Source organism: Aquarana catesbeiana, linkage group LG12, assembly GCF_042186555.1.
Source record: "Aquarana catesbeiana isolate 2022-GZ linkage group LG12, ASM4218655v1, whole genome shotgun sequence".
Classification (NCBI taxonomy): Eukaryota; Metazoa; Chordata; class Amphibia; order Anura; family Ranidae; genus Aquarana; species Aquarana catesbeiana.
Genome location: NC_133335.1, coordinates 47,213,083 through 47,228,635, shown reverse-complemented (window position 1 = coordinate 47,228,635; position 15,553 = coordinate 47,213,083). Strand labels below are relative to the sequence as shown.

The window sequence follows — 15,553 nt, the reverse complement described above, 5'->3', positions numbered from 1 at the left end:
TGCGCGCCTATGTGCGTATTCGTCTTTGTGCATGAATATAGGGGACTGGGGGTCATTTTAATTTTTTTAATTATTTTATTATTTATTTAATTGAACCACTTCTGGAAGGTTTTACTCCCTTCGTGACCATGGCATTTGTTTTGCTATTCAGGCTTGTGCTACTTTAACTGGCAATTGCTCAGTCATGCAACACTGTACAAATATGAAATTTATATCATTTATTTTTTTCGTACAAATAGAACTTTCTTTTAGTGGCATTTGATCACCACTGAGTTTTAAATTTTTTATCAAATAAAGGAACATTTTGAAGAAAAAAAATATTTATTTATTTTTTATGCTTTTACTGGTAATGATGGCGATCTGTGATTTTTAGCGGGACTGCGACATTGCGGCGGACAAATCTGACCCCAAATGACACTTTTTGGGGACCAGTGACGCCAATACAGTGATCAGTGCTAAAAAAAATGCACTGATCAATGTATAAATGACACAAGCAGGGAAGGGGTTAACACTAGGGGCGATCAATGGGTTAACTGTGTTCCCTGGGTGTGTTCTAATTGTGTGGGGGCTGGGCTCACTGGGACAACACATAGATCGCTGTTCCTGATCAATAGGAACAGCAGATCTCCATGTTGTCCCCTGTCAGAACGGGGATCTGCCTTATTTACATAGACAGATCCCTGTTCTGAGTCTGTGTGCAGTGATCACTGGTGGCCGATGGTCATAGAGTCCACCAGACCCGCGAGCATGCTCCCATGGCGTACGCGCCCACAGTGTCTATTGCATGAAATGACGTACAGGTCCATCGTTTCACACAATAGAGCCGCCCTGCCGCAGTAAATGTGCGGTGGGCAGTCTTAAAGCAGTTAATTGGTTCATGCAAAAGTTATAGCATCTACAAACTATGGTGTGCAGACTGGAATTTATGCAGATATAGATACTATACTGTAATTGGGGTGATCAGCGACTTATAATGTGACTGTGATAGGGTGGTGGGCAATCTGGCACTAACAGACACTCGCTGGGAGGGACACTAACTGACTAAGGCAGGCCATAGATGATATGATTTTTTTTTCCGCAACCACGGGTTGTAGGAAAGAAAATCGCTTGATTCCTCGATCAACACAGTCAGTCAGATCCCTCCCGTGGAGCTATTGTGTTCTCCTGGCAGGGACTGATCCCCCCCATAGAACATAGTGATTACTGCAAGTGGCTATAGCTGCTGGCAATAATCACATGTAAAAATCCGACGTGCTGGTCGGTTAATTGATGGATCGTCTTGGCTTGGGTACAATCAGCCTGTCCATAGATGATTTGAACCATCTATGGCCAGCTTAACTGACACTGACATCACTAGTGACACTAACACAGTGATCAGTGATAATACTGTACTCTGACACTGCACTAATGACACTGGTTGGGAAGGGGTTAACATCTAGGAGCAATTAAGGGGTTAACTCTGTGAATAACAATGATGAACAAGCCAAAAGTCGGTATGGACAGCAGCAGGAGTGACAAGCTCAATACACAAGCACAATAATCCTGCAAACAGAACATGCAACAGCATGGCTTAAATAGGAAGGTCATGGGAGGAGCAAGGAGTTCAAGGTTCAGCAGAAACAAGGCAGAAGGCAGCATTGTCCAATGGATCAGACAGGGTGCTGTTCAGCATCTCAGGTTGCTCAGCAAGATAAAAACATTGACAGCAGAGGTCGCATGTTCAGACCCAGGTCCTGACATGTCGCTTGGCCTTTCTGATGGTTGCCTGGCTGTCAGCCATGTGCATTTGTCTCTTGTGAGTCAGTAGTACAAAGGTAATGGAATCTGACATTTGTCTTTTATGTTGCTGCATGCTTTTCCAGGGTTTGTGAATAGGCAGTATTGAATTCAGACATAGTCTGGCAACTAGCACTTTCAGGAGGCCAGCAATAGCGTATTTCATATTTCTGCCTTGACACAAAATATGAGACCATGAGAAGAACCAATGCTTTGCCAAAAAAAGCATAGACACGATCCAAAAAGAACTCTTGCTATTCTGTCAATTAAAAAAATGCAGTGTGCTCAATGATCCGATGGTTTTCAAGGAAATGGCAACTTCACCCTCCGTCATGGTTTGGCAGACTGCACTCTCTGAAGATGAATATCCTTCCAAGGATATTATATTTGTTCTGTACCCTCCCAGTGGCGCTGGTTCGATCTGACTTGACAGCTTTCCAAAATAGGTAATTTAGTTTATCTTGGGTGACAAGAGACCGAGGGTGAACAAACGCACCTTATTTACACCCAAAAAGACAGGACGTTTAGGGGTTCCGGATCTACTTAAATGCTTTTATGCAGCCCAGCTGGCTCAGCTGATCACATTTCATACTCACCTGCCCTACCCTCTGTGGATGGGTGCAGAGTCTTACTCTTGCCAGTCGGGACCGATTTGTTGTGGTTACCGGCAAACTAATGGCCTGCAATTTTTTTTCCTTCCCTTTCACTTTCACTGGGAATCTGGGACAGACTCTCTAGAGTTCATAAATTTAAATGTCCCCAAAGCCCTTTGGCCCCTCTGCTCTAGAACTAGGAATGTCCGACAGAAAAAGTCTGACAGAGTCTTTTCATCGTCTATTCCGATTGTGTGTAGGCCTCATCAGACTTTTTTTTTCGAAAATTTTGACGGTTCTAAATATTTCCGATGGAACCAATTCCTATTGGGAAAACCGCTCGTCTGTATGCTGTTCCATTGGACCAAAACCGACGCATGCTCTGAAGCAAGTACGAGACGGAAGCTATTGGCTACTGGCTATTGAACTTCCTTTTTCTAGTCCCGTTGTACATGTTGAACGTCACCGCGTTCTTGACGGTCAGACTTTGGTCGGACTTTGGTTTGACCGTGTGTAGGCAAGACCGCTTGAATGGAATTCCGTCGGAGAAACCTTAGGAGTTTATTCTGACGGCAAAACCGGTCGTGTGTACGCGGCATAAAGTTGGTTTTATCCTTACTTATACAATGTGTGACGTAATCTTTTGAGTAGTTAGATCTATGTTAAAATAGTTTTAATTAAACTACTTTTAGTTTATGTGGGAAATACAACTCAATATTATTACCATATATGTGATATTTTCTTTTGCTGCCACCATATGTACTTATGTATGCTAATTGTTAAAATTCAATAAACAAATTTGACAAGGAAAAAAAAAAAAAAGAAAAGGTGTGGGATCCATGGATCAACTATCCGACTACTGATCCCAGGACTTTGCCCGCTTAGATTGTCTATTAGACAGTGAAGGTTGGAGCACGGAGTTCCTTGCCCCCTTTCCCCTTCATCTGGCCCCTTTTCTCCATTTGTAACTATACTCCTGTCTATTGTTAACTAAGGGAATAGGCTACTATTGGTGGCTTACATGATGAGATCCCCCACCCCCCCCCCCCCCATGACAGAGGTTGATCGTCATTGAGAGTTTGATAAGGAAACTCAGGGATTAACCTAGAGAACAGATTTTTATTACAATTGTATAAGGTACAGGTAACCTGTTTTGGTGTGGCATTTTGGGGGCTGATTGCTTTTGGCCTGGGATGTTACCTAATACTTGATAATACTTGAATGAGACCAATGGTATTGAATATAGAACTTCTTAAAGGGGTTGTAAACCCTTGTTTTTTTTCACCTTAACGCTTTCTATGCATTAAGGTGAAAAAACTTCTGTAGTGCAGCAGCCCCCCGTTTTACTCACCAGCCCATTCGTTCCCTCATCTGAGACGCGCTCTACCCCCATTGTCTCGGCTCTTGATTGGATAGATTGATAGCAGCGCAGCCATTGGCTCCCGCTGCTATCAATCAAATCCAATGACACGGGCGCCGGGGGACGGGGCCGAGTCCTGCATTCTGTGTGAATGTACACAGAAGCAGGACTCGGGAGCACGCCAGCACGGGTATCCACCTTAGGAGAGCCTTCTCCAACGTGGGCACTCGATGCGGGGAGGAGCTACCAGTGCTGCTGGGGGACCCCAGAAGTTGAGGATCGGGGCCACTCTGTGCAAAACGAACTGAACAGGTGAGGTAAGTATGACATGTTTGTTATTTAAAAAAAAAAAAAATGAGGGTTTACAACCCCTTTAAGTCTAACCAGACTATTGGCATGCTTCCCCTGCTTCTAGCATTAACTCTAACTAGGTACTCTGCTCAATAGGTCATGTTCATTATATCCCGTGTGTTTTCCTTATACATATATTTTTTTACAATGGAGAATTTGCGTACTTGTCAATTCTACTGTCTTTGGATTGATATATTGTAACCTGTTTATTATTCATTTATTTTGTAAAATTTTCAATAAAAACTATTGAAAGAGAAAAAATGCATTGTAGGTGTCAGCATATAATTCATCCTGTGCCTCTTGTTGGAAAAGGTGGATGAAAGTTACAGACAATAATATTAAATGGGTGCTTGGTGTGTAAAAACCTTTTACTCTTATAGCTTCAATCAGTTATGAAGGCGTACATGTAAAATGTATACTGTATGTTCATAATGATATGTAAAATTATTGTAAAATTAACACAGCTACTTCCAATATGGAAGTCATGGCCTTGTTTTTTTACCAAGAAATATCTGGGACATTATAACATGCAACATGCATCCTTCCACAATTGAATCTTGTTATAACCTTAGGTAGGTGCTAAGTGTAAGGTTTTTTGTGTAAGCTGCCAGCGCAGGTAAATTTAAGCAGGCCTATGCTGCGAGCTAGGCCTGTTTGTTTTGATCTGGGGGCAGGGGAGTGGTTTAATATAGCAGTAGGTGACTGACATGTACTTCAGCTCTTGGGCACCTCCTCTGTTTCCAGGGAGAATGTTCTGGAAAAGGGGCAGGGCAGAGAGCTGGAGTGTCATGGGGAGCATGTGAGGAGCTCTGACCAATCCCCAACTAGGATTGGCAGGGGGCAGGCCTCCTACATATAACCATGGTTGGCCTGCTGGGAGGGGAGTTGTCGGCTGGGTGAACTGGATGATGGAGTGTTAGACTGCCGTGTCTGAGGGAACCCCCTTTCGGAGGGGAGGTGTACCTCAGGCAAGGAGCTCGGGAGCTGGGAGGGAGCCTCTCCTTACACAGTCATGGAGAGGTATCCTGGAACAGGAGCTGGAGGAGACAGCTGGTACACACGTCCGGAGTAAAGTCATTCAGGAAGGATCCAGGACAGGTGTCAGTGAGTGGAAAGCACATTGGAATGATCTGGAAGAGACATGCCAGAGGAGCTGGATGTAGAGCCAGAGGAAGAGACTGTGGGAGTTTGTGTGAAGTCGCTGCAGCCAGGGGGGCGGGCAGGATTTGCAAGTCGGACTTGCTGGGATCAGTAGTCCATCTACATTTATTCTTCTCAAGTAAATTGGTTGCTACCACAAAGGGGTACTTCAGGCCCCGGCCTACAAAGGGCTATCAAGTAAAGACACTGGGACTTATTCAGAGTGAGGCCTAGTCATGTTCTGATGGCGTGACAGGATTACTAAAATTGGACAGAGAAGTAGTGTGCTGGAAGAACATAGTTGCCAACATTGTAAAAAAAAAATGTGGGACACTTTTGTGGCTGCAGGCGGAGCTGTCCAATAATTAGGGGGCGGGGCATTCACCAGCAGGCGTGGCCTATCAAAAACAGACAAGTGCGGAGCGCGAAGCGCGCCGCGCCGAAAAATGGGCGTGGTTTACGCGAAATTGTGGGCGTGGCTTAAATGGGCGTGGCTCTAGAGGGTGTGGTTAGAGTCTGAAATGAATGAGGGATGGAGAGGGGGGGAGAGGGGGAGAGAGAGGGAAATGACGGGACAGCAGCCCCAGATCCTACACAATAAAAATATGTGTATTCTAGAAAGTTTAACAATCAGCAGATAAAGATACTCCAAACACCTGGTGTTAATGCTTCAATCATCCCGGCACCATGGTTGTTATGGTGTCAGGATGATTGAAGCGCATTATTTCTATTATTACATTGTAATATAAAATGAAATCATTCAACTCACCATAATGCAGAATCAGTGGGATCCCTGAGCGTGTCACCTGCCACGTCGCCTGCCACCAGCCGTCCGTCCTTGCTTCAGATGTCCGAGCAGAGTCCGTCCTTGCATCAGGTGCCCCCAGCGGAGCCCCCCTCACACCAGGAGTCCCCGGCGGAGCCCCCCTCACACCAGGAGTCCCCAGCGGAGCCCCCCTCACACCAGGAGTCCCCAGCGGAGCCCCCCTCACATCAGGAGTCCCCGGCGGAGCCCCCCTCACATCAGGAGTCCCCGGCGGAGCCCCCCTCACATCAGGAGTCCCCGGCGGAGCCCCCCTCACATCAGGAGTCCCCGGCGGAGCCCCCCTCACATCAGGAGTCCCCGGCGGAGCCCCCCTCACATCAGGAGTCCCCGGCGGAGCCCCCCTCACATCAGGAGTCCCCGGCGGAGCCCCCCCTCACACCAGGAGTCCCCGGCGGAGCCCCCCTCACACCAGGAGTCCCCGGCGGAGCCCCCCTCACACCAGGAGTCCCCGGCGGAGCCCCCCTCACACCAGAAGTCCCCGGCGGAGCCCCCCTCACATCAGAAGTCCCCGGCGGAGCCCCCCTCACATCAGAAGTCCCCGGCGGAGCCCCCCCTCACATCAGGAGTCCCCGGCGGAGCCCCTCCTCACATCAGGAGTCCCCGGCGGAGCCCCTCCTCACATCAGGAGTCCCCGGCGGAGCCCCTCCTCACATCAGGAGTCCCCGGCGGAGCCCCTCCTCACATCAGGAGTCCCCGGCGGAGCCCCTCCTCACATCAGGAGTCCCCGGCGGAGCCCCTCCTCACATCAGGAGTCCCCGGCGGAGCCCCTCCTCACATCAGGAGTCCCCGGCGGAGCCCCTCCTCACATCAGGAGTCCCCGGCGGAGCCCCTCCTCACATCAGGAGTCCCCGGCGGAGCCCCTCCTCACATCAGGAGTCCCCGGCGGAGCCCCTCCTCACATCAGGAGTCCCCGGCGGAGCCCCTCCTCACATCAGGAGTCCCCGGCGGAGCCCCTCCTCACATCAGGAGTCCCCGGCGGAGCCCCTCCTCACATCAGGAGTCCCCGGCGGAGCCCCTCCTCACATCAGGAGTCCCCGGCGGAGCCCCTCCTCACATCAGGAGTCCCCGGCGGAGCCCCTCCTCACATCAGGAGTCCCCGGCGGAGCCCCTCCTCACATCAGGAGTCCCCGGCGGAGCCCCTCCTCACATCAGGAGTCCCCGGCGGAGCCCCTCCTCACATCAGGAGTCCCCGGCGGAGCCCCTCCTCACATCAGGAGTCCCCGGCGGAGCCCCTCCTCACATCAGGAGTCCCCGGCGGAGCCCCTCCTCACATCAGGAGTCCCCGGCGGAGCCCCTCCTCACATCAGGAGTCCCCGGCGGAGCCCCTCCTCACATCAGGAGTCCCCGGCGGAGCCCCTCCTCACATCAGGAGTCCCCGGCGGAGCCCCTCCTCACATCAGGAGTCCCCGGCGGAGCCCCTCCTCACATCAGGAGTCCCCGGCGGAGCTCCCCCTCACATCAGGTGTCCCCAGTGCCCCCGCCTCACATCAGGTGTCCCCAGTGCCACCCCCACTCACATCAGGTGTCCCCAGTGCCACCCCCACTCACATCAGGTGTCCCCAGTGCCCCCCCCACTCACATCAGGTGTCCCCAGTGCCCCCCCCACTCACATCAGGTGTCCCCAGTGCCCCCCCCCCCACTCACATCAGGTGTCCCCAGTGCCCTCCCCCCCTCACATCAGGTGTCCCCAGTGCCCCCCCCACTCACATCAGGTGTCCCCAGTGCCCCCCCTCACATCAGGTGTCCCCAGTGCCCCCCCCTCACATCAGGTGTCCCCAGTGCCCCCCCCCTCACATCAGGTGTCCCCCCCTCACATCAGGTGTCCCCAGTGCCCCCCCCCCTCACATCAGGTGTCCCCAGTGCCCCCCCCCCTCACATCAGGTGTCCCCAGTGCCCCCCCCACTCACATCAGGTGTCCCCTGTGCCCCCCCCACTCACATCGTGTCCCACAGCGGTGCGCGCGCTCACCCCCCACCTAGAACCCCCGCCCCTTTCCATAACAGACTGGCAGCGGGGCGGGGGGTAGGCGGGGCGAGGCGGAGCGGGGCGGGCCGAGGCGGAGCGGAGCGGGCCGAGGCGAGGCAGGCCGAGGCAGAGCGGGGCGGGCCGAGGCGGAGCGGGGCAGGGGGTGGGCGGCGACGCAGAAGCTTCGTCTAGCCCCCCCCCCCCCCAGCCGTCTTCCTGAACTCCAACAAAATGGCGGCCGGCGGAGACAATGTCTCCGCCGGCCGCCGACCTCTAGCGGCGGCGGTTTCAAAAACCGGAACCGAATTTTTCGGGACATTTCCCGGGACGCCACAAATCCGGGAATGAAGTCCAAGTCCCGGGAATGTCCCGGGAAATTCGGGACAGTTGGCAGCTATGGAAGAAGTGTTCTTGGGTAAAAGTCTGTCAAGTTTAGGGTCAGCCATCTTGTTCTACTGAGTAGTGCGACACAGTTACTTTTATTCTACAAAGTACAATTTATCCTATGGACATCCCATGTTCCTTTTCCCCAACCAAGTTCAATCCCCTAATAAAAACAACAAAAAAAAAAAAACAAGCAAGAGACTGTTCATTGACTGAGAAGTGTGTCTAATGGATGTCTGGTAGCAGTGTAAACTGTGTGGATGCTGTAACATGTAGCATCCCCGCGGGGTCGGCGCTTTATAACCAATAGCAAAAAATATATTGATAATTGCTTTTAACATGATTTACAGTGCCTTGCAAAAGTATTCACCCCCCTTGACTTTTTACCTCTTTTGTTACATTACAGCCTTTAGTTCAATGTTTTTTTAATCTGAATTATATGTGATGGATCAGAACACAATAGTCGAAGTTGGTGAAGTAAAATTAGAAAGATATATACATAAAACTATTTTTCAGAAATTATGCTGTGGGGATGTTTTTCAGCAGTCGGGACTGGGAAACTGGTCAGAGTTGAGGGAAAGGTGGATGGTGCGAAATACAGGGATATTCTTGAGCAAAACCTGTACCACTCTGTGTGTGATTTGAGGCTAGGACGGAGGTTCACCTTCCAGCAGGACAATGACCCCAAACACACTGCTAAAGCAACACTTGAGTGGTTTCAAGGGGAAACATGTAAATGTGTTGGAATGGCCTAGTCAAAGCCCAGACCTCAATCCAATAGAAAATCTGTGGTCAGACTTAAAGATTGCTGTTCACAAGCGCAAACCATCCAACTTAAAGGAGCTGGAGCAGTTTTGCAAGGAGGAATAGGCAAAAATCCCAGTGGTAAGATGTGGCAAGCTCATAGAGACTTATCCAAAGTGACTTGGAGCTGTGATAGCCGCAAACGGTGGCTCTAAAAAGTATTGACTTCAGGGGGGTGAATGGTTATGCACATTGACTTTTTCTGTTATTTTGTCCTATTTTTTGATGGCTTCACAATAAAAAAAAAAAAAACATCTTCAAAGTTGTGGGCATGTTCTGTAAATTAAATGATGCGAATCCTCAAACAATCCATGAGGCAACAAAACACGAAAAATGCCAAGCGGGGTGAATACTTTTGCAAGGCACTGTATATGGAAATGTACATTGTCTATTGGTAAAATGTATTTTCCTATTTCCTAATTCAAAACAATAAAAATCATTGGAAAAGGTAAAATTAACGCAGCTTGAAAAAATGTTTGTTAGATTTTCTGGCTTTTTAAGTACATGATACATGTCTGCGTGACACATAAATCTTCCTGCTTTCTTCTCGTAGAATGAACATAGTTGTGGGGGCTCCCAAACTGAACACATCGGTTCCGAATGTTAGTAGTGGCGGAGGTGTGTTCTTATGTCCATGGGGGTCACAGACCAGCAACTGCTCCCTTATACCTTTTGACAACCAATCAGGTAAAGTTGAACATGAGTTGAATAAAGTGTATAATAATATAATTATTCTCTATATATCACAAGTACATAGTTTAAGTTCTTTATAAGAATGAACATCCATGGGCAGCAGCGTGTCCCCCGTGGCAACATTTCTAACCCCTTCTCCAACCGATCAATTGACATAGATAAAGCCTAGTACACATGATGAGGTTATCGGACAAATGATCGTCCGTTTTTTTTTTTTTGGTATGCTAGTCTCCATATAGAAAATGGAGAGGTTACTAAAGTTACAAAAATTCTTGTACGACAGAATAAAAATTTGAAAATTATGTAATGTATTGTATTTTTGGATGAAAACTGTACTAATTAAACGAAAATCGTATGATCTGGTATCGTAGAAAATTTTTTGTGCTTGTCCCATTAGATATTTTCGCATGACCTGTCATGATCGGCTCTTGAAAGCCATGTACTAACGATCAGGTTATCATACGATCGCTTCAAAAGCGGTATTTTTCATACAATTTTCTGAATGGTGTGTACGGCTTTAAAGATTGCAATAAATACATTGCAGCTGGGCCCCCTGGATGTCCACCAAGCACAAAGCTCCTGTTAAGGTTACCTTGTGCATGACCTGGCTCTGGGCAGCAGTATGCACAGAGATAATCTTGAAATTGTATTTGTTTAACCACTTCAATACCCGCGTATAGTCATATGACGTCCACAGATGGGATCTCCCATCCTGGGTGGACGTCATATGACGTCCTGGGATTCCCGGCCGCCTAGGGGGCGCGCGCGCGCCCGCCGTGTTCCTCGGGACCCGGTGCGTGTGCCCGGCGGCCGCGATGTCCGCCGGGCACCCGCGATTGCCCGTTAACCGGGCCGGCATGTGGATCTGTGTGTGTAAACACACAGATCCACAGCCTGTCAGCTCTGAGGAGAGCGATCTGTGTTCCCAGAACGGAGGAACACTGATCGGTCTCCTCCCCTAGTGCGTCCCCTCCCCCTTCAGTTAGAATCATTCCCTAGGAAACATATTAACCCCTCCCCGCCCCCTGGTGGTTAACCCCTTCACTGCCTGTCACATTTACACAGTAATCAAGGCAATTTTATAGCATTGATCGCTGTATAAATGTGATTGGTCCCAAAAATGTGTCAAAAGTGTCCAATGTGTCTGCGATAATGTCGCAGTCATCAAAAAAAATCGCGATCGCCGCTAAAAAAATAAAAAAAATTTTTTTTTTTTTAAAAATGCCATAAATCTATCCCGTATTTTGTAGACGCTATAACTTTTGCGCAAACCAATCAATATACGCTTATTGCAATTTTTTTTTTACCAAAAATATGTAGAAGAATACGTATCGGCCAAAACTGAGGAAAAAATGTGTTTTTTTTTTTAAAAAATTGGGATATTTATTATAGCAAAAAGTAAAAAATATTGTGTTTTTTTCAAAATTGTCGCTCTTCTTTTGTTTATAGCGCAAAAAATAAAAACCGCAGAGGCGATCAAATACCACCAAAAAAAAGCTCTATTTGTGGTGAAAAAAGGACGTCAATTTTTTTTGGGTACAACGTCGCACGACCGCGCAATTGACGTTTAAAGTGTGACAGCGCTGAAGACTAAAAATTGGCCTGGGAAGGAAGGGGGTGAAATTGCCCTGTATTGAACCGGTTAAAAAACTGTGCTCCTGCCTACTTTACATACCTGCAGTTTGTTTTACCAGTTTTTTCAGATTTTTCCATTCTGGGCACCCCTGTCTGTCCTTATGCTCTCAACCACTGGGACACTGATACTATATTCTATATCTGGTATTTGTTCCTTTGTTCCTTCTACCGTTCACAGTGCTGTTCTTCCACAGGAGACACATTTCAAATCAGCGAAGGGAAAATCACCATTTATAAGTCCGATCAGTGGCTTGGAGCAACTGTCAAAACTTGGAGGTCCAGCATAGTGGTATGATTCTATTTTGTTTACTCTGTTATAATACATATAGACCCGTCACCCAGATAAGTGTATAAGTGTGCATCTGATCACAGGGAACCAAAGTTGAAAATTGGGCATGATTATTTTAAAGTAACTGTATAGTAGTTTTGTACAAATTTTCTTTATTTTATCATGATCAGGACTGTTATACATGTTTTTAGGTTAGGTAACTATAGAATATTGCATATTAATATTATATAGTGTTCTATTGAGCCAACAGGTGGTGCTCTAGTCTCATTTTTCAAAGCAAAGCAATGTATCATTCTCAGTAATTGGACTAAGGGAGATTGTTTTGTCTGCTGTGCTGCCTCTATAGCTACCCTATTGTATTTAGTGCTCTGGGAATTCTCTAACATGTATTATACATGTTCTTTGTAAAAAAAAAAAAAAATGTTCTTGTGCACTACAAACTGCAGACACAACATGTGAGCCCATCATTAACCACTTGCTTACTGGGCATTTAAACCCCCCTCCTGCCCAGACCAATTTTTAGCTTTCAGCGCTGTCACACTTTGAATGACAATTGCGTGGTCAATGCTACACTGTACTCAAATGAAATTTTTCTCATTTTTTTCACACAAATGGAGCTTTCTTTTGGTGGTATTTAATCACCACTTTTGCTAAGCAAACAAAAAAAAATGAAATTTTTGAAAAAAAAAAAAAAAAAAAATGTTTCATAGTTTGTTATAAAATTTTGCAAACGGGTAATTTTTCTCCTTCATTGAAATTCTCTGATGAGGCTGCACTGATGGGCTGCATTGATGGGCACTAATGGGCTGCACTGATAGGCACAGATAAGGCGACACTGATAGGCACAGATAAGGCGACACTGATAGGCACAGATAAGGCGACACTGATAGGCACTGATAAGACGGCCCTGATGGGCCCTGATGGGGGGCACTGATGAGTGGCACTAATGGGTGGTACTTATGGGCACTGATGTCACTGATGGGCACTGATAGGTGGCACTGATGGGCTGGTAGGTGGCACTGATGGACACTGGTAGGTGGCACTGATGGGCACTGATAGGTGGTATTGATAGGCAGCACTGGTGATGAGGCACTGATTGCTGACATTTATAGGTGGCACTGTGGGCACTGATAGGTGACACTTTGGGCACTGATAGGTGACACTGTGGGCACTGATGGGTGGTACTGTGGGCACTGGTAGGTAGCGCTGGTGGGCACTGGTAGATGGCACAGGTGGGCACAGAAGCCTCCCCAGAGGCTCTCCATGATTGGGACTGATGTCCCTCTCAAAGCCACCGGAAAAAATAGCCGATTACCGGCTCTATTTACATCACATGATCACCTTTCATTGGCTGACAGCTGATCACGTGGTAAGGGGTCGGGATCGACCCCTTACTTCGATCTGTGATCAGCCGAGTCTCATAGAGTCTCATAGAGCTCGAGCATGGGAGGACATCTATGGATGCCCTCCCGGCAAAGTAGGTCCACGCTGTAGCCGTCTTTCGGCTTTAGCGTAGATGGGAAGAGGTTAAAATATAAGGCAAAATATAAAAAAACACAAGGAATATATCAACACTAATGCCTAGTTAAAGCAACAAAAAACATTTGGAAGTGTACAATTCCTCTAAAAGAATTTCAATGTATACCGTGCTGCTTTCAAACAATATAAAACTAGTTAAACTACCATTTTGTAACCTTTATGCTATTTGAAGGGCATGAATAAATGTAGAGCTTGAGGAGTTAAGGAGTTCAAAATCCATTTGACCTTGTTGTCCTGTTTTTTCAGGCCTGCGCTCCCCTTCAGCATTATAACTTTGAGGACCTCAGTCCTAGCAGTACAGGGGAATCGGGGAAGACACCAACAGGGGCATGCTACTTTACTGAGGACCTGCAAAATTTCTATGAGTTTGCTCCTTGTCGACAAACCCAGACGGAGACGGTTTTCAAATGGAATCTCAATGGTGTGTGACATTTAGCAACTGGCTATATCTTAATAGATGCAAGAAAAAGTGGCTGCAAAAAAATGGTTCTTGACTCACATAACCATAAAGAGGAAGTTCGCCCCGTGCATGTTAATTGAGTTAGAAACAGCAAGGAAACACTAGTTCCTTTCCAAATGCATTCCTGAAAGTTTGAATGCTGTCCATGTTTTTGTTCCTATGCTTTTGAAGTGCCAGTTGTTTCCAACACCAAGCCCCCCCATGGTGTCCCGTACCCCCTCTCCTCCTATTTATGCCTTTGATCTGTGTTGTGGGATGAGGGTGCAAGGCACAATAGTAGAGCTGTGCACGATCTTCCATGCAAGATCACCCAAGTGCTTTTTACCTAGTCCCCTGGCGACAGAGTCCCTCTGTGTTTACATCCCAGCTAGCTTAATCTACTTAATCCAAAGTTTAAAAAAAGTGTTTTTAAAAAGTTCTTAAAGAAGATTTAAAAGTTCGTTTTTTTTTTTTTTTTTAAACAAACATGTCATACTTACCTCCTCTGTGCAGTTGGTTTTGCACAGAGTGGCTCCGATCCTCCTCTTCTGAGGTCCCCCAGCTGCGCTTCTGGCTCCTCCTCTTCTTGAGTGCCCCGTTGGAAAGCCGCTCTCCCTCGAGGCACTCGTGTGGGCTCGCTCCCGTGTCCTGCTCCTGCGTCTATTGACACAGACAGCAGGACTCGGCCCCGCCCCTGAGTCATTGGATTTGATTGACAGCAGCGGGAGCCAATGGCTGTGCTGCTATCAATCTATCCAATCAGGACCCAATCAGGACCCGGGACACCTGCTGGAGCTGGTGTGCTCGTCCCCGTCGATGGAAAGACCGGGTTCAAGTAAGCCCCGGTTCACACTGAGGCAGCGCGACTTGAGGCAATCGGTTCACACTAGGTCGCCTGACAAGTCGTCCTAGTGTGAACCGACCCTAAGTAAAAGGGGGCTCTGGGGGGCAGCTGCATCACAGGAGGTTTTTCACCTTAATGCATTTACCCTAAGGCTGGGTTCACACTGGTCCGACAAACGCTCCGACATTGGGAGCTAATGTTGCATGACGTGTGAAATTCAATGTTTCCCTATGGGAGCTGTCCTAACTGGTCCGACACAAGTCGTTCCGACTTTAGAAATGCTCCCTGTACTACTTTGGTCCAACTTTGATCCTACTTCACCCCATTAACTATCATTGAAGTAGAATCAAAGTTGGATCCTTGTCCTAACCATCCGACTTTGGCATCCGACATTGTGTTATTTCCTGCCCCCTGCTGTAGCCCCTCCCATTGTGTGTTAGTTTTGATTGGTCAAAGGACAAGTGTACTATCTGAAAAGTCGGATCAAAGTAGTATCCTGTTTATGAAAGTCGGATGGATGTAGGACCAATGTAGGATCAATGTAGGACCAATGTAGGACTGATGTCGCAGAGCAAAGTAGGATGAAAGTCGCACTACTGTCGTGTAGTATAGTGTGAACCCAGCCTGAGGCTGGGTTCACACTGGTGCGACACGACAGCCGTCCTACTTTGGATCCGACTTTGCCCTGCGACATGAAGCCGGCATGTGTCCGATTTTCAATGAACGGGGATCCGACTTGGATCCCCGCCAATGCCCGGCACTGTGTTTGGTATGAATCTTTAGGGAGAACTCCGCGCCAAATTTTAAATAAAAAACCGGCATGGGTTCCCCCTCCAAGAACATACCAGGCCCTTGGGTCTGGTATGGACCTTGAGGGGAACCCCCTACGCCGATAAAAACGGCGTGGGGGTCCCC

At 47.7% G+C, this 15,553-nt stretch overlaps 1 protein-coding gene across 2 annotated transcripts in view; it reads left to right on the top strand.

The window, feature by feature from the left end:
- LOC141114170 (integrin alpha-IIb-like) overlaps positions 1-15,553 on the top strand; it is a 152,777-nt gene that overhangs the window by 7,514 nt on the left and 129,710 nt on the right. For both annotated transcript variants that reach the window (XM_073607700.1, XM_073607699.1), the window contains exons 2-4: positions 9,753-9,886; positions 11,722-11,816; positions 13,602-13,776. In XM_073607700.1, the coding sequence (XP_073463801.1) occupies positions 9,754-9,886; positions 11,722-11,816; positions 13,602-13,776 (403 nt within the window). In that variant the 5' untranslated portion in view covers position 9,753. The remainder of the gene's footprint in view (positions 1-9,752; positions 9,887-11,721; positions 11,817-13,601; positions 13,777-15,553) is intronic.